Genomic DNA, 27,054 nt, shown 5'->3' with positions numbered 1-27,054 from the left:
TAGGCTTCCTGGTGGAGGGGACTAGTGCCTGTGTTCTGGTGGATGAGGCTGGATCTTGTCTTTCTGGTGGGCAGGTCCACGTCTGGTGGTATGTTTTGGGGTGTCTGTGGCCTTATTATGATTTTAGGCAGCCTCTCTGCTAATGGGTGGGGTTGTGTTCCTGCCTTGCTAGTTGTTTCACATAGGATGTCCAGCACTGTAGTTTGCTGGTCTTTGAGTGAAGCTGGTTGCTGGTGTTGAGATGGAGATCTCTGGGAGATTTTCGCCATTTGATATTATGTGGAGCTGGGAGGTCTCTTGTGGACCAGTGTCCTGAAGTTGGCTCTCCCACCTCAGAGGCACAGCACTAACTCCTGGCTGAAGCACCAAGAGCCTTTCATCCACACGGCTCCTTAATTTGGGATGATTCGTTGTCTATTCATGTATTCCACAGATGCAGGGCACATCAAGTTGATTGTGGAGCTTTAATCCGCTGCTTCTGAGGCTGCTGGGAGAGATTTCCCATTCTCTTCTTTGTTCTCACAGCTCCCAGAAGCTCAGCTTTGGATTTGGACCCGCCTCTGTGTGTAGGTCATCTGAGGGCGTCTGTTCTTCGCTCAGACAGGACGGGGTTAAAGGAGCCGCTGATTCGGGGGCTCTGGCTCACTCAGGCCGGGGAGAGGGAGGGGTACGGAGTGCGGGGCGAGCCTCTGGCGGCAAAGGCCAGCGTGACTTTGCACCAGCCTGAGGCGCGCCGTGCGTTCTCCGGTGGGAGTTGTCCCTGGATCCCGGGACCCTGGCAGTGGCAGGCTGCACAGGCTCCCCGGAAGGGGGGTGTGGATAGTGACCTGTGCTCGCACACAGGCTTCTTGGTGGCAGCAGCAGCAGTCTTAGCGTCTCATGCCTGTCTCTGGGGTCCGCGCTTTTAGTCGCGGCTTGTGCCCGTCTCTGGAGCTCCTTTAAGCAGCGCTCTTAATCCCCTCTCCTCGAGCACCAGGAAACAAAGAGGGAAGAAAAAGTGTCTTGCCTCTTCGGCAGGTCCAGACTTTTCCCCGGACTCCCTCCCGGTCAGCCGTGGCGCACTAACCCCCTGCAGGCTGTGTTCTCGCCGCCAACCCCAGTCCTCTCCCTGCGCTCCGACTGAAGCCTGAGCCTCAGCTCCCAGCCCCGCCCGCCCCGGCGGGGAAGCCGACAAGCCTCCCGGGCTGGTGAGTGCCGGTCGGCCCTGATCCTCTGTGCGGGAATCTCTGCGCTTTGCCCTCCGCACCCCTGTTGCTGTGCTCTCCTCCGCGGCTCCGAAGCTTCCCCCTCCGCCACCTGCAGTCTCCACCCACGAAGCGGCTTCCTAGTGTGTGGAAACCTTTCCTTCTTCACAGCTCCCTCCCACTGGTGCAGGTCCCGTCCCTATCCTTTTATCTGTTTATTCTTTTTTCTTTTTCCCTACCCAGGTACGTGGGGGGTTTCTTGCCTTTTGGGAGGTCTGAGGTCTTTTGCCAACATTCAGTAGGTGTTCTGTAGGAATTGTTCCACGTGGAGATGTATTTCTGGTGTATCTGTGGGGAGGAAGGTGATCTCCGCGTCTTACTCTTCCGCCATCTTCCCGGAAGTATTGAGCATTTGTTCTTATATTCAGTATTGCCTGTGGGCATTTGAGACAACCTTCACGAATACATTGGTGTAGACTCAATCACTCAGTTTTCCTTTTTAATGTTATAGTTTAACCATCACACACATAGCTATTTCAGTAATCCCCTTTATCTGAAAATATGGTTAATTGGTTATGGTCTCATGGTAATAGTAATGAATATCTGCTAGTTTTTTCTTCCCAGAATCTACCCTATTCAACTGGCAACAGTATCTGAAATTTTCTTGGGGGAAGTGAATCCTTTATAAATCGGCAGTGTGGTTACTGTGGGACGTGACCCTGCCCAGGTTCGATGCATCACACTTTCCCTGCCCAGAGAGACTGGTTCTGAGGTTGGTGCATGAACCGGATCAGGCCAATTAGTCAACGTATTGGAACCCTTTAGAAAGAGAAGCTTTTTGTCTCAGAGTCACTGCTGGTAGGATTTAAACTTAGAACTGCTGAATGCCACTTTTATTACCACATGTGGGGAGTCTGCATGAAAGTGAATCCTAGAGGGAGGGGAGCCAAACTGAGGGATGGAAGGAGGCAGAATCCTGATAGCATCATCTGAGTCTTGGAATCTAGCCACGCTTGGGCTTTTCAGTTATGTGTATCAGTAATAATCCTTTTTCTTGATACATTATTAGTTCCTGATTATTATTTTCATTATTATATATTATATCATTAATTCTTAACAAATAAAAGTTGTTCTTCAGCCTATTTTTTTAGTTTTTTTTTTAATTGAAGTATAGTTGATTTACAATGTTGTGTTAGTTTCAGGTGTAAAGCAAAGTAATATATATATATATATAGGTTACTATAAAATATTGATTATAGTTCAGTGTAGGTCCTTGTTAGTTGTCTATTTTATGTATAGTGGTGTGTATATGTTCCAGCCTATTTGAATTGAGCTGTAATTAATGACTGAAGAAGTCTGACTAGAACTTGTTTGCAGAGCAGAGGTAGGGTCACAGATGTGGAGGGTAAACTTGTGGTTGCCGGAGGTTGGGTGGGGAGCACAGGGGGGAGGATGCGTTGGGAGATTGGGATTGACATATATACATACTACTATATGTAAGGGTAGATAACTAATAGGGACCTGCTGTGTAGCTCGGGGAGCTCTTCTCAACACTCTAGAATGACCTGTATGGGAGGGGAATGTAAAGAGTGTATATGGGTATGTGTGGCCAATTCACCTTGCTGTGCAGTAGAAACTAACACAACATTGTAGATGAACGATACTTCAATAAAAATTTTAAAAAAAAGCCTAATACAATGGCATATAAAATCATCAATTCTAGAACTTGGAATTTCAGATATTCTGCGCTTAACCTAGTGTCTTTCCAAACTGAACATTGGCTAAGACTGGGCCATGCTAATGAATAACATTTTCTCCTTATCTAGAAGTGAGCTGTAAGAACCAGTGCAATTGTGCTGTTCCATCCACATGCATGCTTGTCCCACAGTTCCCGCACAATATCTTTTTTTCAAAAGACGTGGAGAATGTTGTAGTATAATAGAGGAAAAAACAGAGCAGTCTCAATTGACTGGTTTATTTATTTTAGGAGAGAGTATGTATAACGAAATGCATTTTTGCTCAGAAATGAAAAGGGTACTCTCTGCTATTGTCAAACTTGTTTTTATAAACTCCTATTTTATATTTTACTTTGGTATATGAATCTTGAGTACTTTATTGTCAGGTCTTCATTGGTAAACCCCTTCCCTACGACAATACAGTGTGTACTCAATTTTGGAGCATGGAAAATACATGCACTTCTTTTGTACCTGTAGTTTGGATATATAATTGACATCTTTGTGCTTTGGTATTTCAAAAATTTTAAGGCCGTAATGAGGAGTCACATTTACAATCATCAATATATTCTCTACAATGAATATGCTCCCTTAATTAAATCATGATGCTGGAAAAACACACCAAATGGGTTTGGTTGATTCTTGTCTCCTTTAGATGTGATCCAACCCGCCCCCAACACTTTCACTGCCACAAAAAAAAAACAAGCAAACAAAAAAAAACACCCCAAAAAACCAAAAACACAAAGTCTAGCATGGTGACCTACTGAAGACATGAACATATCACTTGTATTTTATCTTTTGTCTCTGATGCTTTTTTTAAAGGAGGTTATAGAGAGGCCCCTAGTAGCCTCTCTCTGTATGCATCTAAGTTACTTCCCATGGTGGGATAATCGGTGTTAGGGAACTATAGGAAGAAGCTGCTGGTAGGTAAGTTCTGGCCCTGAAGGTAATTTGCATCTACGTTTCCTGTGATCTAAGTTTGAGGAATTGGGGTGGATCACTTCTGGGCCAAACCATCACTCTACAGAGACCACATATTTGAGAAAATGTTTTTGTGTACCTAATAATTTGTTTTAAGGCTCAGCTACTCTCCGGAGAACTGTATTTCTTGGAGACAGTCCATGGAACACCTGGATCCAAATCACCAAGGATGTTTTTAAAAAATGCAGCTCTCGGGCTTCCACTGGTGGCACAGTGGTTGAGAGTCCGCCTGCCGATGCAGGGGACATGGGTTCGTGTCCCGGTCCGGGAAGATCCCACATGCCGCGGAGCGGCTGGGCCCGTGAGCCATGGAAGCTGAGCCTGCGCGTCCGGAGCCTGCGCTCCGCAATGGGAGAGGCCACAACAGTGAGAGGCCCACGTACCGCAAAACAAAAAACAAACAAAAAAATGCAGCTCTCTAGGCCCCATCCAATGTAGTGAATCAGAAACTCTGGGAATGGGACCAAGAGTCAGTCCTCTTCAAATAAGTACCCCAGTTGGTTCTTACATTCATTGAAGTCTGAGAAGTACTGCTATAGGCTACATCAACTTTGACTTACATCAACTTTGAGCTACTAGGTGATGACAGTCACGGGAATAAGCTCAAATACCACGTCTGTGGCTTCTCTTGTCATTCAGCTACTTAAATATTTAATTTATATAACATCTGAGTGAGACTTTAAAGATGCATGGGAACTTTGAAAAAGGATATGCTGATTTAATAAACTAAGAAGAAAGCTTAGAACAAAAGATTTTATGCATATGATAATTCAGGGCCAACTCAGTGAATGACAAAGCTATTTTTTTTAACTCCCCCACATAATATTCTCTGGATAATTTATTGTAAAAAAAAAAAAATCAAGCACAGCTCTTCCCTTTGCCTTATTAATAAGTCAATTATGCCTATTTTAATTATCCAATTTAAAGCATTTAACAATGAAGGCATTCAGATCTTGGTACTAATGGTCATATCAAAACAACTCAGACCCCATCTTCTCTCTCCAAACATCTGTAAACTATAATTTATGTGAAAATATAGCTATCCACTTGTAGAAGCTGGCAAAGTAAAACAGCCATTCTCAAAGACAGTGGTTTTCAACTCTGGCTGCACATTAGAATTACCTGGAGAAATTAAAAAATATGACCTATAGCAATATCCTATGGTAAGCCAATCAAATCAGAATTTCTGGAGGTAGTGTCCAATCATTTTTTTCTTAAATTCCCCAGTGATTCTACTGCGAAGGGATCCATTCCTTTAGGTACTTCCCAGGCAGTGCAAAATCTAACTCAATAAATGAAGTTCAGCTAAGAACAAAAATCACTGAAGAGATTGCCTGAAGTCAGTGCAGTTCATTCATTTCCAGTCAGCCATCTTTATTTAAGCCAGGTTAGTAGAATAAGGATGGTGTTCTAGGACAGGATGGTAATGCAGACTTTCTTTTTCTGAATTTTCTTTTTTATAAGGCCATTTGCTTATATTAGGCATATAATGCCATGTGCTATATTAAGGGACATATGTAAGAACAGATCTGCAAATGTATTTGTCTATTCTATGGATATTGTTGAAGATTTTAATTAACACAACATGGTGCTATCTTTCAGAAGATACTTGGGAGCAAATTTTTCTGATCTTATTATTAGGAATTCTAAATGTTTAACTGGCTCATGATTCATGTAACTAGTCAAGTTTTACTTAATGAGCTGCTCGAAAGTTTAGAGCCAAATTCTCCCCATGAACAAGATAAAAATGGGAAAATTTATACAAGAATAATTGTTATCTTTGTTTTCCCTTTTTCTTTACCACCTCCTTATAATTTATCATTTTGATCTAGGTTTTTTTTTTTTTTTTTTGCATCCATGAGCCACTGTAAAACTGTTTAGGAACAAAATTAGGCATACATAACTTTAAAGATAGAGCTGATGATCTAATAGAGCTGATGATCTAATACAGTACCACAAAAGATGGCTTTAGTGTAAGTCAACTAATTTCCTCAACGTAAGAAAAGTTGAACATCAAAGTCAGCCTATAACATAACACATTCTGATGCTGAAATACAAACATATAAGATATAGTGAACAGGCACACATACACCAGAATAGTGCTGTTGTGATTCTACATTTACATGTTTACCACTAACGTGGTGAAAGGGGCATAAAGGAGTGGTCAGAGGGAGGAAAAGTGTGTTCTTCATTTGAGAAGGAAAAAAAAAATCTTTCAATTAGATCAATTTGGTGTAAATTATGAGGGAAAAACATCTAGGTTAAGTTAGGTATTTTAAATAACTTAGCTGGAAGACAATTTAATTTTTTTGCAAAGTACTCTATATTGCTTTCGTGATTAGTCAGTTAAATCTATAACATGCCACTACTAAGATACCTGAATTGCAAGCAGGCATTTTGAAGAAAGGGTTCTAGAGTCTGATTATTATAAAAAGAAAAGTTATCAGGTTCTTACTAAATTGCATTGATTATGAAAAAGGTGTTTTAAAAGTAATTTGTAGTCACTGTTAAGAGATGAATATTCCTACGAATACATGGGTATTTGGAGTAAAATTATTCTTTAAAAAGAAAACCATTAGTAGTAACCTACACTGATGGATTAATCTGCGTATGTAATTTGAGACACAGGTTTCCTCTTAGCTATGATCACCTTTTATTAAAGTATTTACCTTCTGATTGATATACAGGCAAAACACCTCTTTGAATTTTAAAAGAAAGCCTGGTTTTACACATGTATGTAAACTCTTAGGCTGGTTTTTAATTTATATCAGCTACATAATAAAATACCATCTTAATTTTAATACATTTCTTTTGGTTGAAGACATTGAATAGGTTTCACTATATCTGTGGTTTGTGTAATTATTACAAAAGTTGTATACAAACCCTGCAAATATGCAAAAATTGCAAAATACACTCTGACAGCTAATGCTCTGAAAACACTTTATTACACAAATTACATTCAGATTCTGAAAATAGTGATCTAACAGTGTAACCATCTAAAAATAAGACATCCCCGAAACACACCAACTGAGGAAGAAAATTTAAAAAAAGAATTTAAATAGAGACTTTTTTTTCTTTCCCTCATTGCAATATAATGTTAGTGATTTTAAAAAAATAGAAGGAGATTTAGCAGCTTTGTTGTCATGTAGCACAAAGTTTCTCTTTACTGCCACAGGCTGAGAATGCTGAACAGGAAAGGCACCAAAGAAAGACACTGGCAATGGAGGTGCTATTGGGAAAATACTGTGTTCAAGCAGAGAATGGGGTTATTTACGACCTACAGAAAAGTCTCAAAAATGCAGATGAGCAAACCTTCCATCATTAAATTACTAGTGTGATGGAAGAAGAGAACTGTTTATTCTACGTTCATATAAAGACAATGGCACTGTTATGAACTTTTAGGAAACTCCTCAACTAGAACCAGAAACCAACTAAATCAAAACGAAGTAAATAAAATGTGTACAGTCCCACACAGACTAGTACAGTTTACAATTAAATACACAAACCGCTAAACGTGCTGAAGGGAAAGGAATCTGGTATTCTTGGCAAATTTCATCAACCTAAATCAAAGCCCCGTTTTCAGGAGGAAGGTGCGGGTATAGGCAGAGGTGCTGAATACTCCTCTTCTGACTCACTTCCGTCATCATCTTTCTCCTGGTCACTTCCCTCCGTGCTAAGGCGGTCAAAGCCTTTTCGGCTATAGCCTTTCCGGCTTGCGAAGAAGTTTCCGAGGTTTAAGCCTCCACTTCCCTTTCCTGCGGAAATCGAACAATGACAGAGGATTGAGGTAACATTTGCACAAATGATTCTCAGTTTCCTTGTAAATTCTTATGGAGATGGGAAAGGGTAGATATTAGCGGGGGGGAAAAAAGTGACATAGAGAGATACTTATCCTACAGAGTCAGAAAGATACGATTCCACAGATTCATTAAAATAAATAAGGAAAAAACCCAAAGCTCCCCAGGATTATGTGTTTCTGCAGGATTATTTCAGATTCACTTTTCTTTCACCTCCTGCCTGTTCCAGGCTCTCTGGAATGGGCATCCCCTTGAGCAGCTCTTCATTTCAATGACTTTACAAAAAGGTCATCTTCACCAAGACATGCGCTGACACGCTGACAGAAGTGATAGAAAATATAGTGAAGACAGATGAAGCCAGATACAAAGGCAGGGGAAGAGAATTCGATAATACAGAAGAGCAAGCTGGGAAAATGAAGCTGGAGAACCTGCACCAGAGCCACACACTTCGGTCGGTTCATGGTTTGCATTCTGGGGATGCAGTGCTGCACACAAGGAGTTTAATTTCCAGAGAGAAAATAAAAAATATCTCCCTGCGTTTTAAAAGACATGCACTTGTTGACTTTGTATCACACGTGAAGGATTCTAAAAGGTCACAGGCATACCTCTAAGTCTTCCCAGAACTCTTCCCGAACTTCCCTCAAGTTTATGTTCAGAATCTGCTAGAAAAAGATGGCATATTTCAAAATGAGTCCCAGACACCTTCCTCAATCCATGGGCTCAACTTTCAACACAAAATAAGGAATTAATTCATGAATGATTAATAACAAGGCCTGGCTCTTGTCTGTATGTATTCTTAGAATCCTAAGGGAAAATAAAGGCAATATATTATTGTGATGTATACAAAGGCCGGAGCTGGGTTTGACTCCTGCCTGTGTCTCTTACAGGGTGTGCAATCTCAATAAATTACTTCTCTGAGCCTCAGTTTTCTCTTCTGAGAAAAGAGAGATCAATGACAATCTCTACCTTTCTGTAAGGTTTAGATGGGATACTGCATGTGACATGCTTAGAACAGTGCCTGGTACACACACAGTAAATGCTCAGTAAATATTAGTTACCTTTATTAGGACAAAAATCAGTTACCAGTAATGTGTAAAAAATTGGAAGCTTATTACAGTTTTAGGAATATTGGTCTGAGGTTTTTGTCTTTCTATTAAGAACAGTACATGTCCTGCTTGAGAAAGCTTTGGATCCATGTACACCATTACCTTTTAATGTAAGACGGAAGGCAAAAAACCTGAAACCCTGAGTACTTTCAGCCATACAAGGTGACCCCAATTCCAAAATTTGGGCTCTCCAAATTCCAGCCCATCTCCATGAAGAATTGACTTTCTTTCCTTAGTTGGAGGCAGAACTCCTTATGGACTTATTTCTCTGTGTGCTGCGTACCTCCCTGCACTCTTTGCCCTGCTTCCAACACTCCCTTAAGGGCTATGGTCAGGGAAAGAAGGCTCAAAGTCTCTAACCAGGAGAGGCGGCAGCATCGTGGAGAAAGCTCACAGGCAGAGGACAGAGCAAAGGCAGGAGTTGGTGGGGAGAGAAATAGGCAAGAAGGGAAGAAAAATCTGATGAGACCGTTAGAAAGCCAACAAATTAGACTGTAATTTCCATAAGGATGAGGGACAGTCCCTAGTCAGTTTTGCATCCCCTGTGCCTAGGACAGTGTCTGATGTGGAGCTGACATGCTGTAAGGGTGTGCTGAATAAGTGGAAGGCCTTTCATGAGGGTTATTAAAATCCCTCAGAGACTGGATAAGATCTATCAGGAACAAATGTTGAAAAAAGGTGAGAGGCTGATCTACTTTTAGAATTAAATGTATTAGACTGAACCGTATAAAACTGTAGTTTTCTAAATAAAACATGATTGAACAATGGCAGTTTCATATGGTTCGACCTGGGTCCCTGTCTTCCCAACACACGCCTGTAAACTCAGTATCCCGGTAACAGTGCCACCCACGCGTGCTCACAGCAAACAGGAGACACCAAACCTTCTCGACTCCCCAGCCACTCCTCCTCCAGTGTGGGTTGATTACCAACATTCCTGCTACCTGCCCCCAGGCCCCATGTGTTCCTGATACTCTGTGTATTTATCACTGCACTTACCACCCTCTCTTAATACCTTTATGTGTCATTTCTTTTTTATGTGTCATCTATTCTCTGAGCTCCATTTATTTATTCAGTCATTTTCCCAATGACTAATTATCAAACCCCTAGTGCCAGGAACAGTTATTTGTGCTGGGGATATATCAGTAAACAAGTAAACATACAAGATTCTTGCTCTTTTGAAGTTTCCATCTAACTCCATGAAGATAATGACTACATTTACTTATCTTTGCCTCTGCTTAACACAGTTCCATACCCATAACAAGGGCTCCATAGCAGTCCCTTTTGGGAAGAGTTAGCTGTATTTTTGCAGAGCTTTATTGATTGCAGATGAAAAGCCAAAGAAACTCCTAGAAAAATTCCCTTTCACAAATTATTAAATTAAATCCTCTGGTTTTGTTTCTGTGTCAGGGCTTTGCCATGGGCACTGAATCCCTGCCATGGTTGCCTTGGCCTGAAATACGATCAGATGCGCTGTTTCTTGATCAAATGCTTCCTTCCACCCTGGTCCATGGACGCCTTCCCAAGCATAGCTGTAACCTCCTGCCTTAGGACCTGGGGACCCAGCTAAGGGACTGTTCCTGACAGGTGAGGATCACAGGTCGGATTATTTGTTTATTTATGTGGATACCTTGAAAGGGTCCTATAATATGATAATGCTTTGATAAAATACTGACACCAGTATTGGACCCTCCCTTGTTTGGTTAGGGAAGGCTGATGGCCTAAATTATGACTATTTAAAAACTATCAAATGGTTTCTTATAGAAATAGTTGGTTTCCTGAGAGAGCTGAGGTTTAAGACAAGTATCTTTTATGACTTCTTATGACATTTATTACTTTATTACCAATGATTATTCCTAATAATTATTGGTGGTATTAATTGAGCACTTACTAAGTGCCAGGTACTGTGATAAATGCTTTATGTACATTATTTCATTTAATCGTTACACAACCTTGTGAGTATTTTATCCCCACTTTATAGATGAAGTGGCTTAGAGAGATTAAGTAACTTGCCCAAGGTCATGTAGCTAGGAGCTAGAGCCAGGACTAGGGAAAAATACTACTTCTAAAAAACTGACCCAGGCATTTTGAGGACTGGGCCTGTTTCTAACAGAAGGGATCTCCTCCTTCCTGACCCTTCAGCTAATTTATACTGACTCTACTTATCTACGCAGTTTTATATGGAGACATTAAATGGGTTTAAGCCAACGCTAAAAGGCAATAATAAAGGTTATATTTTAATCTAACTATCCAAATTTTGAAGCTCCAGATATATTTTCCACTGTGATACTAACTATAGACAATATTTGGAACATAGACAATGTTGAAAAAGGTAGAGAACACAAGAAAAAAAACAACAACACTGAAAAACATCACAACCAAACTTTGAGGATAATCAGGCCAAACATTCTTTCGAAGGTCAGGTTCCAAGTTCAAGGGGCTCATTTTACTTGCCTCCAAAGGCCCTTGATTTTTTCCACCGAATAAATAAGGCAATGGCCAGCAGGACAACCACCGGAATAACCAGAAGGGTTGTAATGAGAATCACGGGCACTCCCGAGCCTGGCTCTTTGATCAGTTTCTGTTTCTCCTGCATCTTCTGCAATTCTGAGGAGGCGGGTTTGTTCTCCATTTTGGTTTCAACAACTGCCTCGGATTCTTCAGGGAAAGAAGAGTTTACAATATTCAACTAACTCAAAGACTCCAAAACCCTCCCACCCGCCCCTACCCAGTCAAATTAACAGCTGCTCATGAAGAACTTGAGCTCAATGCATGTGGGGTTCATATTTCAATATCCGCATCTACCGAGCTGGCAATTGTGACTAGCAAATTCCCAGTGACTGATTTTTCACCTTTAAATTGGGTTTCTTTGGTTCTGCTCTTTGTTCCCTCTTTAACTATAATTCCACAAAAGATATATCCTACTTTTGCATTTTTTCAAAGTTAAAATGGACAGGCAGCATGGTGTAGGGGACAGAACTGGCATGCACGGTGGAGTCAGGTGAATCTGGGCTCAAATCCCAGTTCTCTTACATAGTCAGTGTGTGTAACTTTGGGCAAGTTACTTAAGTGATCTGGGCCTTGGAAACCTCCTCCGTATAACTGTAATGATGATAACAACCTCCTTCATGAAATTATTGAGGATAAATGTTTATCATAAAAAAGGTGCTTAGTAAGTATTTGTTTCCTTGTGTCTTCAGTTTATGAACCTCTTTCATGTTCAATGAATTATTAGTACCTCACATGCATAGTTGCACATATTAATTCTAGAATTAAGAAATGGAAAAAGGAACTGTGTCCTTTCCAGGTTCTTTTCTACCATTCCCAGCAAGTTGTAAGTGCACACAGATGCACTGTATGTCCATTTGTTGTTGATGAAAATAACTTACACAACTATTCTGTGATACTGGCAGATACTGGGTAGATATCAGGCCTAAAGTACTGCTTGGGAAATTGATACAATAAAACCATATAAGCAGCTACAGGAATCTTAATAACTACTGACTTGAAAATGAGGTTGAACCTTGAGGCATTCTTGCCCCCAAGAAGCACATATATGTGTTTGTACAAGAACCCTGTGTGTGAAGGCTGGAAGTCACAACCATTTGTGTTTGCCAAAAGGCTCACAAGGTTTCTGAACTTCAACTTCTTGGTGTGCCCTCTGCCCTATGATACAGAGTGCATCATATGGCCTCATGGAAATTTTGACAAAATGGCAGGGATAAGTGGTTTAACATGATCAGGAAAATCTTTGGTTAATATTTAATATGTATGGACACAGCTTAGTAGCTTGCTGGACACTTCTCCAAGGAAGCATTTCTTAAATTGCTTAAGGCATTGTAAACACAATTTATGATACACACAATTGGGAGGTCCCAGGTTTTTGCCTCAATGTTCTGAGCCAGCCTCCTTCCCAGTCTCAGTTAAATCTATCAAGCACGTACTCTGTTTCAGGAATTGTTCTCATTTAATCATCACACCAAGCCTATGAGTGGGCGCTATTATTACCACCATTTTACAGATGGCCTCACGGTCTTCATTTCCTTCCCTGTACTGTGATTAAGGGGAGACCATTATTTCCCTTCCTTTATCCACTGAAGTGGGTCTTGAAACTTCAGTGGGAAAGAAGGAAGGGGATTGGTTCATAGATCTAAATGGTTCAAATTTAATCTTTCTAAGTCTCAGTTTCCAAGAGGAATATGAATGTGATTCTTACTCTTCCTGACCACTAGCTGTTTTGTCTTTTTCTTCACTGTTGTAGAAAAGGTATACAAATTGTTCTATATTTAAGCCTGTTCTATATTTAAGCAAAAAATAACAATAAAGAGATGATAGGATTAAAAAATATAGGCCAAAGATATAGATTGGTAGTCAAGAACTTGTTGCCTTGGAAGAAGGGTTTATTTCTATTTGAAAGTGACTATAATCAGAGTAATTACATAGCACTTCCTACCTGTCACTCAGTGGTTTACCTACACCTAAGACATTGGCTGTACCAGTTCATATCTAGTTTCATCGATAAGGCAGAGCTAGGATCGGGCTCCAATAAAAGGAAAGAAGAACTATGAAGTAGGTGACAGACTAACAGAATCATTTTACCATTCACAGTAAGTGTGCTGAGAATGAGGTAATGAACTTGCTAAGATACGCACACTGCACTGCACTTTAGAAATTCTTGATTTCCACATCCCTTCTGTACGCTGAGTGCCATCTACTAAAAATAGTTGAACTTTCTAACTTTTGGAACCAGCTGAAGTATGTTTAGATTTTAAAAGATGCTCTACATTTTAAAGAAAGAGGATAAAAAATTTTAATTTCCCAATATAAAAGAAAAAATTGCTGCTCTTCTTAGAAGCCGTTATAAGTGGAGTAAAAAGCCTAAAAAATCATTATCACTTAAGAGACTAAGAATTCCATTCAAAGCGTAAAGAACAATCTAAATTCTGTCACTTTTACTCTTTATCCTAAATTCTTTAATTAAAACCCCCAGTAATTTAGAGCATCCCTGATGAAGATGGAATGGAGAAGCTCTAAGATTAGCCAGGACCTGGGGCTTCTGGAAGGTGGGGGTACCCCATGTGACATTGTGACATTCTCCTATATAAGAGGCCAGATGTATTCAATCTGCAACAAAATATGTCTTCAAACAAGCTTTCTTGGAATCTCTAGAGATACTTGGAAATAAAAAGAATTTTGAAAGCTGATGTATAGGAAGTTTTTTCCTTCTTCTTTAAAGCAATGCATTTAGAAAGGGAGGCTAGGTGCACTCCTGTGTGAGCTCACACACACAAGAACGTGCATGTCTCTCCCCCCTTGACAGAAGGGGAGAAGCCCAGAGACCACCTGGAGTAACCGGGACAGGAAAGGACAGACATTCTTAATGCAGCAACATAGCAATTATGACCCAGTCCATCACAGATGGAACTGAAGGCTGAAGGTTGTAGACGGCATACCGGCAAGTAGCATGTTAGAAGACATGAAAAGTACATATAGCACCAATGAGATTACAGGCATACTTTGGAACTATTGCGGGTTCAGTTCTGGACCAACTCAATAAAGCAAATATTGCAATTAAGCGAGTCACATAAATGTTTTTGTTCGCCAGTGCATATAAAAGTTATCTTTACACTATACTGTAGTCTATTAAGGGTGCAACAGCATTGTCTTAAAAAAACAATGTATATACTTTAAAAAATAGTTTCTTGCTAAAAATGCTAACCATTATCTGAGCCTTCAGCGAGTTCATAGTGGTAACATTAAAGATGGTGATCGCAGATCACCATAACAAATAATATTGAAAAAGTTTGAAATATTTCAGGAATTTCCAAAATGTGACACAGAGACATGAAGTGAGCAAATGCTGCTGGAAAACGGCGCCGACAGACTTGCTCAATGCAGGGCTGCCATAAAACTTCCATTTGTAAAAAACACAAAGTGCGTATCTACAAACTGCAATAAAACGAGTATTCCTGTACTCATTTTTTGGTTTGTTTGTTAAATGCAATGTGCTTCCCCTACAATGTGTTGCTCTCCATAAGGTCTAAGATGCTAACTGCTAAAAACAGAGAATTTATTTTTATTTTCTTAAGTCTGATTTGCCATCATCATCTTGTACAGTGGGGGTGGGGAAGGGGGGAAGGACTATGCTTTTGGTGGGATATTGGCATATCTATCTTATCCCTTGTAACTTTATTCGAAAGTTTCAATCCCTTTCCTAAGTTTCTATCATCACAAATTCTCTTATCCCTGAAACTCCCTGAGAACACAACACTGGTTCTGAAACTCTATTACTGATCGGTTGTGTAACCTTTCACAGTGGGGATGAGTGTCATCAAAGGTTACTCGAATTTCAAAATTTACAATTACCATGTATCTACAGGGCTGTTAAATCTGGGATGGTGTTTCTCCCTCTCTTTGTAAGAGGTGGTTTAAATTAAGCTTCCAGATTTTGATAAAAGACAAACTCTTGGAGATCCAGAATGATTTATATTCCTTTTTGTAATAAGAAAATAATCTTTTATAAAAAAGTTTAATGAGAGTCATACGGATTCAAAGAGGACTAGAACAAGTTCATTTGGGTTTGGGTATTCCTAACTATTAAAATGGAACTGTCATGACAAGGCATTTCAATTAAATTGACTATTTGAGCTGCTGAGAGGTTTCTCCACCAAACAGACTCAGTGGTGTGCAGGAGAGAGGATGTGGCCAGTGGGTGAGATCAGTGTGGCTGGGCTGTTCACAGCAGGTCAACCAGTATAGTCTCAGAGTTTTGGTGGGATCTATTTAAATAGAAACGGTCTGAGGCCACTTCGAAATCCCAGAGATTTCAGAGTAAACTGCAACCATCCGCAACCTGTAGTTCCTGGAAGAATTTATGGTGAATGAATTGGTGGTATTGATCTCTCCTCAGCAGTACAGTAACAGTGGTTAAGAGCATAGCTTTGGTGCCAGACTGGTTTAAATTCTGGCTCTGCCATTTAATATCTTAGTAGTAATTCTGACCCTCAATTTTCTCACATATGTAAAATGGGGATAATAGCAATTAACATATGGCTGGTTTAAGGATTAACCTTAATTCTCTGTATAGTCCATTTTTGTGCTCCATAAATGACAGCTCTTATTAATAACGGTATCTTTTCCAACGTCTTTATTCCAGGGCGAATAGAACTTATTGATAAACTCTTTACATAACAATAACAGAAAAATAGCAGATCAGGAACTTCTTCAATATGTGTAGTATGAATGTCACTCAGTAGTGTCACCTGGGTAGAATCTCTACAAATGCCAAACAGTTGCTATTTATTGTATAATATTATCTTACCCCTTTCAACCTTGAGCCGGCTATATTTTCTTATCTGCCTATATAAAATCCCTAAATTGCCTCTTGGTTCTGGCTTCTTTTCCTCTCTTTTCCACCTGCTTTCATGAAAAAGGAAAACAAGTAAGCCTAGGCTTAAGTCTTAATATCTGGGAGAATCATTTGTAAAGCAACTAAGAATTGAATCACTTTGCTACTTAAACATTAGGAACACCTCTAGTGAGTTCTTAACTACACGACAATGTCAAATCCCTGAAAATAGTAGAAAATGTATCTATATAAACTGATCCTAAGAAAGGGAGAAAATAATTTGACTGGGATTCCAAATGAACCCAGTAGTTTTGCCAGTAGCTAAATTCCATCCCGCCATGTCTTACAATACATACCAATGATATAGTACTTATTTCTATATATGAATATGCATGTATGTATATACACACACACACAGAGTCCTTACAGGCTATAAGTCTCTTGAAGTCAGGCAGTTCCATTGCTATAGTGCCTTACACATAGATGGCCCTCAGTAAATGTTGGGGGCTGAATGGTACTAAGATTGGAGCTTAGGGAGCAGCTAATCTTTTCAGGCCCCTATATTATTAACTCTCCAAAGATATTTTTCACTCTAAAGATTAGAGCCCATTAAGGAAGGCCTTTCCCAGCATGCTGGATGTTATTTTTCTACTTGCCTGAGGTTAAAACTTCCAAAAGTGCTGACTGACTTTTTTTCCTCTCTGAATGCCTCTGACCCACTTGTTGTAGATTTCTTACGTCCCCAATCACTTTTCATCACTTGAAATCAGTGAGTTTGAGCTCATTATTACTATTCCATTTTATCAGAAAAAGCAGTGGCAGCATGTAGGTTTAAAGCCTCAAGTACACAGTAGAAGTTATCGATAATTTACCAGATTATATTATATTTTTAGCCTGATAATATTTAAGTGCAATCAAGAGCCATAAAAGAATTCAACACAAATAGCCTTGGGTTTCATAGTCACAAGAGGAATCTGACCAACCTTTGATCTCCTGGACCTCAATGCCAGCCTTTTTAACTGATCGATGTTCCATTTCTGTAACACAGTACAGCAAGGAGAGAGAAAATCAGAATCCCCAAAAAGAATGTTTGAAAACTTAATTTTGATATTAATTGTTCTCAGTAGATAATATTTCTTTAATTCATCAAATACATTAGTATATTAGAAAAGAGTTTGATACAAGTCACTAATGAGGTGCCAGGTCCATGAATCCTAGACAAAATCCTCCTAGGGAAAGCTGAAATAGTATTTCCAAGGTCTTCGTATCTAAAATGAGATTTTCCATGTGGAGTTTACAACTCTGTATTATGTCTGAAATATCAAGTAGTTCTATTTTCATGTGGACATCTTAGACTGACTACTAGTTCTGCCATGTTTATCAGTCTTCTAGTTGACAGATTGATTTGACTAGTTAAATACTACAACATAAATACACAAGACACTTGTTTAGTCTTCTATGGCAGTCCTATTGTTCCCAAGGTACTGTTTTTCCCAGATTTATTATTTGGTTGCATTCTGGACTGCGCAGAAGGCTTTTTCTCTTTCATAGCTGAATGCTATATTGTAGTGCTTCTCAATCAGGGGATATTTCAAAACAACTTGGGAAGTCTTTCCAAAATACCCATATTATAACTCTTCTTCTTTCTATAGATCTTGAATGGGGTCTGGCCATGTGTGCTTTGAAAACCTTCTCCAGGTGACTTGGATATGCATCTCTGTTTAGTACCAACAGCTAGGGTGGAATAATGAGCCTTAGACGGGAATCTTAATGAGTTCAAGTATCATATTCCTATCTGTAAAATGAAGATACTAGTTAGATTTCTGAAGTTTTTTCCATCTTGAAAGGTATTTATCCATCTTTTATTCTGAAAAGCCTGGGTTCAGTCATGCAATTGGGAATTATCCATCTCTCTTTGCTTTCCTGTCTGCCTACACCTTCTGGTTCTTCTTTGAGGAGGCAGGTGGTAGGAGAGGCACACTTGCAGGGGAATGTGCAGCTACTGCTGGAGGGGAATAGTCCATGGGCACCTCTGGACACTCAGCCCTAACTGGGTCCTTATTACAAAACAGCAAAAATTACTCAAAGGACAATTCTGAAGACAACAGTTACCAAATTAACTTGGGCTCCAAGACCTGTACAGTATATGATTAAAGTTTTTGGACTCATGATTTTACTTTTCTTTGTTATACCTTGTATTTTTTCCTTGTTGTAATTTGCATTTTTCCTTATTATAAGTAGTATTTCTTATCTTCATCAAGTCCACAAGTCTTTATTATTTCTCTATTTAAAACTGCTGTTGTAGGTCCTGATTCCTCAAATTTATTATCCACAATTCTTTTCCTTAACCTCATCTTCTCCTACTGTTTGGACCCTGCCATATTTTAAAAGCATCTCTGGACATTGAGGTTTGTGGCTTACTAAGCATCTGGTACTGTTCAATTTAGAAAACTTAAGTTTTTAGTATGGTATCGGTGGCTATGTTAGTATACTTTTTAAGAATTAGAAATAGTGCTCAAACTGCAATTAGAGGTCTCCAAACTATCTGGCCTGATCCTGATAGAGAAACTCTTCTGTCCCCAGACACACTTTTGGAGTTACATGAAAACATAGTTCAGTATTTTGAACAAGCTGAAGTCTAAAGGGAAAATGCAGAGGGCTTCCTGTTTGGGATGATATGTGTCTGACTCAGATGCTGGTCTTCCAAGGTGCTCAGCAGCTACTGAGAGCTGAAGAGCCACGTGGGAAGGGATGCCTCAGTCAGGCCCTCTGCTTTGCCAGAGTCATCTCCTCCTTCTGGAACTAAGTTGGAATTAACATTGGCTTTCAATGTAACAGACATTACTTCAGGCATCAAGAATTTCCTGTGGAATATCTGTGGAAATAAGGGGATAACTGCCAGCAGAAAAAAAAAAAAAGTTTCTTTCCGCTTTTAAAAAAGTTAATCCCTGAAATGACTACCAACAGGTCTTTTAACAACTGCCAGTCATACCTTGATTCCCTACTCTACTCCTAGCAATAAAAAGAGACGGACATGCAAATTTTTTGACATGTTTTTAAGCAATAAAACTGAGGGAAAATGTGGACAACAATGCTGTAAAAGTCATACTTTCAGTTGAGGTGAACTTCCACACGGTATTGGTGTGAGCGTCTCCAACATACACGGTCCCGTCTTCGGACGCAGTGATGTCATGAGGCATGTCAAAGTGCTGCCAAAACAAGAAGCACATAGTGCGGTGGTGAGCCTGTACTTGAGTTCTTCACGAAAAGGCAGACAAACACAGTACAGCGCACAAGAAAACCATAAGCATGTTACTCAAACCAGAGAAACAATGATTCCCATCAAAGCAACTCTAGGCCAGAAAGAGTCATCCCTTCACGCACTGGGCACTGCCTCTGCCAGACATAATTCTGTGTGCTGGGAAACACTGAGGCAGCCTCATCACTGACTTTCAAGTCTTTTAAGAAGTGAACAGGGCTTCCCTGGTGGCGCAGTGTTTGAGAGTCCGCCTGCTGATGCAGGGGACACGGGTTCGTGCCCCGGTCCGGGAAGATCCCACATGCCGCAGAGCGGCTGGGCCCCGTGAGCCATGGCCGCTGAGCCTGCGCGTCCGGAGCCTGTGCTCCGCAACGGGAGAGGCCACAGCAGTGGCAGGCCCGCGTACCGCAAAAAAGAAGTGAACATTTACAAGCAGATTATTTTTTTACATTCTTGATTAGTTGGTGTTCATTATTTACCTAATTATTTATATTTACAAATAATAATAATATTTTTTGCCTTCATATTTCTTCTACCTTTAGTCATTGTCAAATTTGCCTGTTTTAATTTGTACAACTAAAAAGGACCAGGTCTTAATTCTTGTTATTATTCTCATCAAGCTATCATAAGCTTCCTTAAAAAGTACTTTTATATTACTGATAAGAGGAATCATTTCAAAGATTCAGGACATTCAGATTATTTCTGAAATGCATACTAGGCGATAAGCAGTAAGGTCGGGTTTTCTACTCTGAAGCCCAGTGTTGACAATATTTTTGGTCAGCAAAGGAAACAAACTGAGTGTGCCCTTCAGTATTTCCTGGTGTTTGTACTTACTTCAGATACACTGGTGTTTTAATATGTCTTTCTTCATGACACATTTCCATATCAAATCATGCCATCTCAATCATGAGGACACAGGGGAGCCCTTTATGTGAATTTATCGGGGTCACCGAGTTAGTTTCTTGAAGAGCAGCCTTAAAATGTGCTGCTTCCATTTCCATCTGTCTACTGAAGATTTCAAGGGTGCCACGTCTTGGCTAGTTGGCAGGATGTGGATGATTTTTTTCATCTTTGAGGCCAGGAGGCCTGCTTGAGTGTACCATTCTCAAAAGTATGATCAGTGAGTATGAATAGGAATATTATCCTGACTTATGGGCTTACCAGATAGCATCTATCCACTTTGGTTTGCTGAGTACAAAGGGTGCTAATGAGGCAAACTGCTCTTCTTAGCCCACTGTAGGAGGGGCAGAATACATGCTCTGGAGAAACTACTGTGCTTTGAAAATCAGCAACAATTTGTCACATTGAAAAGAAAAATGAGACAGCCATGCTGAGGAGGCTCATTCCTTCAAACTATCAAATGAGCTTGACAAATGTGCAGGAGAAGGACAGAGAGCCAGAAATCAAAACACTGCCTTGCTGAAATCTCCCAAGCCAGTCGTTAAATGTTCGTCTTTATTTTGGGTTCAGCTAATAGGTGGCAACAGAATTGCATATCACAGGAGGTTCTTCCTCTATGCCAAAATATGTTTTAAGAAACTGCTTTGCAAAAGATGTGGTTGTAAAGTACTTCATATTTTCTGATGGGAAAAATATTATAATAGGTGGAGAAACAAAGGTGAGGGGGTAATGTTTGAACTATTCATTGGTAAGGACTTTGCTTTAAATTAATCACAATATGTCATCAGTTCAAGGCTAGAATAACAATCAACCTCTATCTGTGGTTCTCAAACTGATCCAGGGAGACAGGGGTTCAGCTGAAAATATTTTGGGGCCACAGGAGCGGCTCAGGGGCAAGCTTAGTGATGGGACTTTGGGACCTCTATTCCTACTGCAATCACAGGCACTCAACTATAATCTTTTAAATGAATTATTCTACTGCTCTGTGTCATCTGAAACAAAATTATGCTGTAAGATTTAGTGTTAGGTTTTAAGACTTCAGAGTTGGACAGATTTAAAGATCTACTCTAGGCTTTGAAACCTTCTCTTGAGGTACTTCTCCCTAACAAAATAAAAGTGATCAGAGAAAAGAATGATAGCAACTTCCTGGGCATCTGGTGACATAGCCCAGGGCAATTTGCCCTCAAAATCTTATATTCTGTCTTAAAAATTCATAAGGAATTTGTGTTCTCCATATCCTATGTTTGCATTAACACAAAATAATGTTTAAACTTACTTCATATTAAGCAAAATCATTCTCTAAGAAGTTGTACCAAGTTATGTTATGGTTTAATATATCCCGTGGCCTCAATATTAAACACATTTTCGAGTCAAAAAGACCTGAGTTTAAGATCCAGGTGTGCTACTTACTGTGTAGCTTTGGATATGTAATTTCACTTGTGTGAACCTTAGGCTCAAACACTGTCAAATACTGTGATTTTAATCTCCATTGTTAAGGTTGGAGAAATAACACGAATCTGGGGTTACTATTCCCTTCTTTCTATCTTTCTTATTTATTTTATTTATTTTTTTGGTATGGAGTAGTGGGGATTATTCCTTTCCTTTTCCACATGAGCATCCGTGCAGAAGAAAGAAAACAAAAAAACGCCTGCCTGAAGGGTGTATGAAAGCCGATGACACGGACCATAGTCTTTGCTATGATTATGGAAGCAAGAATGTGGGGGGCAATTATGTATCTTTTGCCCTCAGAACTTTTTGACACCATTTGATAGAATCATCTTCTTTATTGTCCTACTGTCTCAGCTTCCCTGCATAGAGATAAAGATGGAGATCATACATTCAGACATAAACATTCCTAAAGAATGTAATAGAAGAGGGAGAACTGAAGTATTTGAGGAGATAAGTAGTGGGCAGGCACAAACAGCGGTATAGACACATTATGTAAAACTTGACTTTTGACTTGCAGGAAAAATCACTTCTTACATAGGAGTCAATACACCATATTATTCCCTTCACCCAAACTTACGCTTTGTGATGATAATCTAATTAAGTGAAAATTCTGAGAGATTCATAAACCGGTTTCAGTTTACTGAGTCAACACAGAACACATTTCTATGTTTTGGTGTAATATCAAGTCTTGTTTATTGAAAGGAAAAGCAAATTTTATCTTGGAGTTAGACTCTCTTTTCAAGTTTGCTGTATTGACCCATATATTGTGACTTATTCATTGCTGAATGTCTGATGAATACTGATGTTTAGGCACAAGGCTGTCTGAAATTTTCATTCAGGGCTGCTCTCATTTTTACGAGAGTACGGCTCATTTAGAATCTAGCCTCTAGCTTAGCACTTAGTGTTGATTTCTAGATGCATATTTGAATTAAAAGTTAATATCCTGATTGACATAGTTCATTATTATTAAAAGAACAATCAAGCAAACACTGTTAATGCAAAGTGAAGACCTGAAAGGAAGTGAAGTATCTCACTTTCTTTATCAATAGATATGAAGAAGCTCAAAGCAGCGAAATAATGAAGATCAGATAATCAGTCAGGATCTGAAACACTACTGAGGTAAAATACCTATTATCAATGTAATGAATTTCTTTCTGAAGGGCTATTATGATTGCATATTTGATTGCTTATTGCTTTACAGGTGAAATACTTCTACGAAAAGTCCTGTTTGTTATGTATCAATAGAAACTCCAAAAAAAAAAAAAAAAAGAAATTTGTACAGGAATATTTACTTCAGATTCAGTTTGGTTCAACTTGGATCCTGTAAGTTTTGTTAAACTTCAACTGAGGGAAAGGCTGTGTCCTGTTCTGTTCACTATCGTATCCTTAGTATCTAGCATAATGCCTGACACAGAGTAGGTACTTAATTAATAGCTCTAGAATGAATTTTAATAAATCCCAGACTGGCTGTCAGTGTTCTAACATTGGCATTGTAAAGTGTTTTTTTTTAAGCTAGCAAATTTGGTGTCTTAGAGAATACTATAGGAATTTGAGTATGGAAATATGGTTTATCCAGTGGCTTACGACAGCTGCATTTTGATCCATCAAAGCTGATAAATCTTTACAAATTTTGAAAAATAACTCTTATTTGCAGCATTTTAGCTAAAATCTATGTACCACAAGCACATTCAGGCAGTGTATATGAGAATTCTGATCATTTTGGCAATCATTTTGCAAAGAAAGCAAACTGAGGAGACAGAGGGCCATGGGCACACCGCACCGCAGTCACTGTGTTTGTAAAAAGCACTGTTAGAACAAACAGTGGTATACCATTGTGAGGTCAAAACTAGACTTTAGTCTTTTACCTAAACCAAATCTCTAGAACTTGAATACATTCTAAGAAGTGCTATTTTCAAGTCTTGTTGCTCAGTGTAGTCATAGCATAAAAAAAAGCAAACATGATTTCTGTTGAATCTAAGAGAACTATAAAATTATAGTTTAACATATTGTGGTATCTTCTTTACTTGGATGAAACCAGGAAAAGACTTACATTTTAGATAATCTAACTACAGTGAATTTAAACCTGCTCTTGTGTGCAAATCAACTAAGAACCTTAGAATTACATACAGTGTTAATTTGCATCTGAAGAAATTCATTGAAGAATAGATAAGGACATCTATTCTAAATAAAACATAGTATACAGCACTCCCATCAACCTCGCTAAGAAAGTAATCACATGTCCTTTTAAGTTTTTAAAAACTTATTCAAGTATAAATTGAATTCCAAGATTCATATTTTAGTTTTATTCTCATGAAAACTGATACATAGTTAATGTATGTGAATACCTTGCGCACTGGCTTGAAGACGTCTATAATTTCCCCATTGGAAAAGTTCATCACAAATCCTTGTACAGGTTCTTGGTCCTCAAAGTAAGGCTTCCCATTCACCGCAAAGAGCAAACCTGTGACAACATATCCAGTCAACCTTCCTTTAAAATATGGATAAGACGGGCTTTTCAATACATACATGTGTGTACATCACACAAAGAAGAAATGTAGGGTCAACCTGGTTCCTCCAATTGGCAACAAAAGTAGAAAACAAAATACTTAGCAGATGTCTCTTTCTGAGTAATAAGATAAGGGGCAAACAGCTTAGGAGACTAACTTCCTTGTAATTGAAAAACGAGGAACTGCAAAGCTTGTTCCACTTAGGAAGCCAGTAGAAATCAGGAATACATAGATATGGAGGAGATGACATAGGTAGAGGAATAGATATATAGACATCACAGGTATTCTAAATAGGGATGGGAAGAGTCAGGTTATTTAAGGCAATCATTTTGGGGTATCAGATCTTTTAAAAAATATGTAATATCTACTATAGCTACAAGTAGAATCAGGGAAAAATATGCAAAGAAAGTGAAGTTACACTGTAGATAGAAGAATGGTCTGATTTTAAACAACTAACACTTGAAAATGTGAGATGCATATTTCAGATTATCAAAGACATTTTTTCCTAATTAAAAAAATTAGACCATCTTTTTAATATTAATTCCATGAATACTCTTTGAAGTAAAATTATATTTCTTAGTATAGTAGTGTTTATCCAAAATAATGGAAACTGTGATGTTTTGGTTAAATAAATACTTCAGATGATTGAATATTATGTTTTAAAGAATTAAAACACTAAAATATACACAATACTAAACAAGTGTTGAAGGGTTTTTCATCTTTGTTTAAGGATTTCAGGATAGGGGTCTTTAGCACATCATATTAAGAAAAAACTCAACACTATCAACATCATTTACTATTGTGTAACGTTGTAGAGAGAATTCCAATTATAATACACTTTGTCTTTTGCTGAGATTCTCTTTTTAACCAGATTTCCTCTCATCTTTTCTCCTGATGTTTTTCTCCTCATATTTGATTTGTTTTTTTTTTCATTATGAACTGGATCACCCTATTTGTTAAGTAAATGGTCTTGCCAAATTTATTCTTTAAATATGAGGTAAAAACCAACATGAGAATTTATCTTTCATTGACATTATTGAGTCCTTTATTACTTTCTTTTATTACTTATTCCTTAGTGAAGCCAAACTTGTTCCTATTTCAGTCACTTGAGTCCCTTTATTCCACGTCCTAAATACATTGGGGGCTGCCTCAGAAGATAGCTATACACAACTTTAATAGCATAAGAAATATAAATATTATAGTGATAACCATGTGGTTAATGCAACTTTAATATAGGTATAGATATATTTACTAAATATATTGCAAAAATTGTATATAAATTCTAGAAATATATTTTCAGTTGCTCAGTATTCATGACATAAAGAAATCTTTTGCTAACTTATTTTTTAATATGAATTAAATGCACCTTATTTTGTAAGTTTGGATTATTTTTCTGAGTTTCTTTAAGTCAAGAAATCTATTTTGAAAATGAGAAAAAAAATCCAGATTTCATTGATCATTTCTCCTGACATTTACACATAAGCCTCACTTACGCCACCTATTTATCTTAAAAAAATTGGCTGACACTCTTTAAAAAAATGTGAAGCAGAAGTATTTTGAATACTGGTTTTATCAGCATATACCATCTGTTGATGATGTGTGAAGACATAATATTAATCATTTAATAACTAAAGCAAATGACCATAATTAAGGAAAAATAAAAATCAACGTTTGGGAACCATTTTTTAATCCATCACAAACAGTTGCTAAATCTTTTGAGTTCTTCATTATTACCATATAAAGAACAGTGGCGCTTGAGTTGAAAATGATTTACAATGCACTAACAGTTTTAAAAATTTTTAAATCTGATATATAAGTCATCTTCAATCCCTTAATAAAAAAATTACAATAAGAGCGTATTAAGATAAGACAAACACTTTTTAAGAATAGAGTGTAGTATGAAAAAACACAAAAAATAAAGATGAAATACCTGGTATATATGAAATAGCAAATACATTTCTTCCAAATGAAGCATGTTTAATCTCTCGCACAAATTCTTTGGTGTCAGTTTTAAAACACTGGATCCGACCGTTTTCCCTGTCTGCCACACATAATTGGCCCAAATGAGGCACTAGGGCCAAACTGTGAGGAACACTGAACTGGCCTGGTTTAGGATTGCTCTCAGTAGACTCTACAGAACAAAGAAAAACCTCAGATTTACAATTTGTAAAATCACCCAAAGTCTGACTCTAAAGTTTTATAATTTTCAAAATTCATGATAGTAAACAACTAAGTATGTGGAACCAGGGGAAAAAGAAGTTAAAGCACTTAATATCTCTTACCCACAAACACATTACAGATTTTCTCCCTATTTGGACAAACTTTAAAGTTTTTGGGTAGAAGCATTCTTTTTCCTCTTATAAGACTCGTGTGTGTGCGCGCGCGCGCGTGTGTGTGTGTGTGTGTGTGTGTGTGTGTGTGTGTGTGAGAGAACAGCCAACTGGATGCATAAGGAGGCCCTGTCTTCCTCACTCCAGGGGACAATTACATCCTAAAGAATGTGAGGGGTGGCCAATCTCTTGTTCCTAATGATGTTGGCCAATAATTATAATGAGAGATCAAGAGTCTTACTGAGTACCTTCTCCCCACTGTGTGATGAACTTTCCACTTGGTGAAAACTGCACGATCCGACTGTTGCAGTAACCATCTGATACATAGATGGTTCCTGTGTCTGGATCCACAGCCACATCAGTAGGTTGACAGAAGTGATTCTGGTCACTGCCTGGTTGCATGCTCTTTCCCAGGATTAACAGAGGGGCTTCTTCATTGTTTGCATTCAGTTTGAACACCTTT

General features: G+C 38.7%; 1 protein-coding gene across 12 annotated transcripts in view; it reads right to left on the bottom strand.

The window, feature by feature from the left end:
- Positions 1-6,536: 6,536 nt before the first annotated feature.
- Positions 6,537-27,054, bottom strand: part of PAM (peptidylglycine alpha-amidating monooxygenase) — a 279,877-nt gene continuing 259,359 nt past the window's right edge. For 2 of the 12 annotated variants that reach the window (XM_029218593.1, XM_029218592.1), the window contains 8 exons: positions 26,840-27,050; positions 26,192-26,392; positions 24,100-24,215; positions 19,256-19,355; positions 17,130-17,183; positions 11,253-11,456; positions 8,301-8,354; positions 7,036-7,653 (listed from right to left, as the gene is read on the bottom strand). In XM_029218593.1, the coding sequence (XP_029074426.1) occupies positions 7,478-7,653; positions 8,301-8,354; positions 11,253-11,456; positions 17,130-17,183; positions 19,256-19,355; positions 24,100-24,215; positions 26,192-26,392; positions 26,840-27,050 (1,116 nt within the window). In that variant the 3' untranslated portion in view covers positions 7,036-7,477. Of the gene's footprint in view, positions 7,654-8,300; positions 8,358-11,252; positions 11,457-17,129; positions 17,184-19,255; positions 19,356-24,099; positions 24,216-26,191; positions 26,393-26,839; positions 27,051-27,054 lie in introns of all 12 variants that reach the window. The other 10 variants (XM_029218596.1, XM_029218602.1, XM_029218597.1 and 7 more) reach the window with 8 other exon arrangements.

This window comes from Monodon monoceros, unplaced genomic scaffold (genome assembly GCF_005190385.1).
Source record: "Monodon monoceros isolate NGI ecotype Baffin Bay Population unplaced genomic scaffold, NGI_Narwhal_1 Super_Scaffold_12, whole genome shotgun sequence".
Lineage (NCBI taxonomy): Eukaryota > Metazoa > Chordata > Mammalia > Artiodactyla > Monodontidae > Monodon > Monodon monoceros.
The sequence above is the reverse complement of the archived record's forward strand: the minus strand, read 5'-3'. Positions and strand labels throughout refer to the sequence as shown.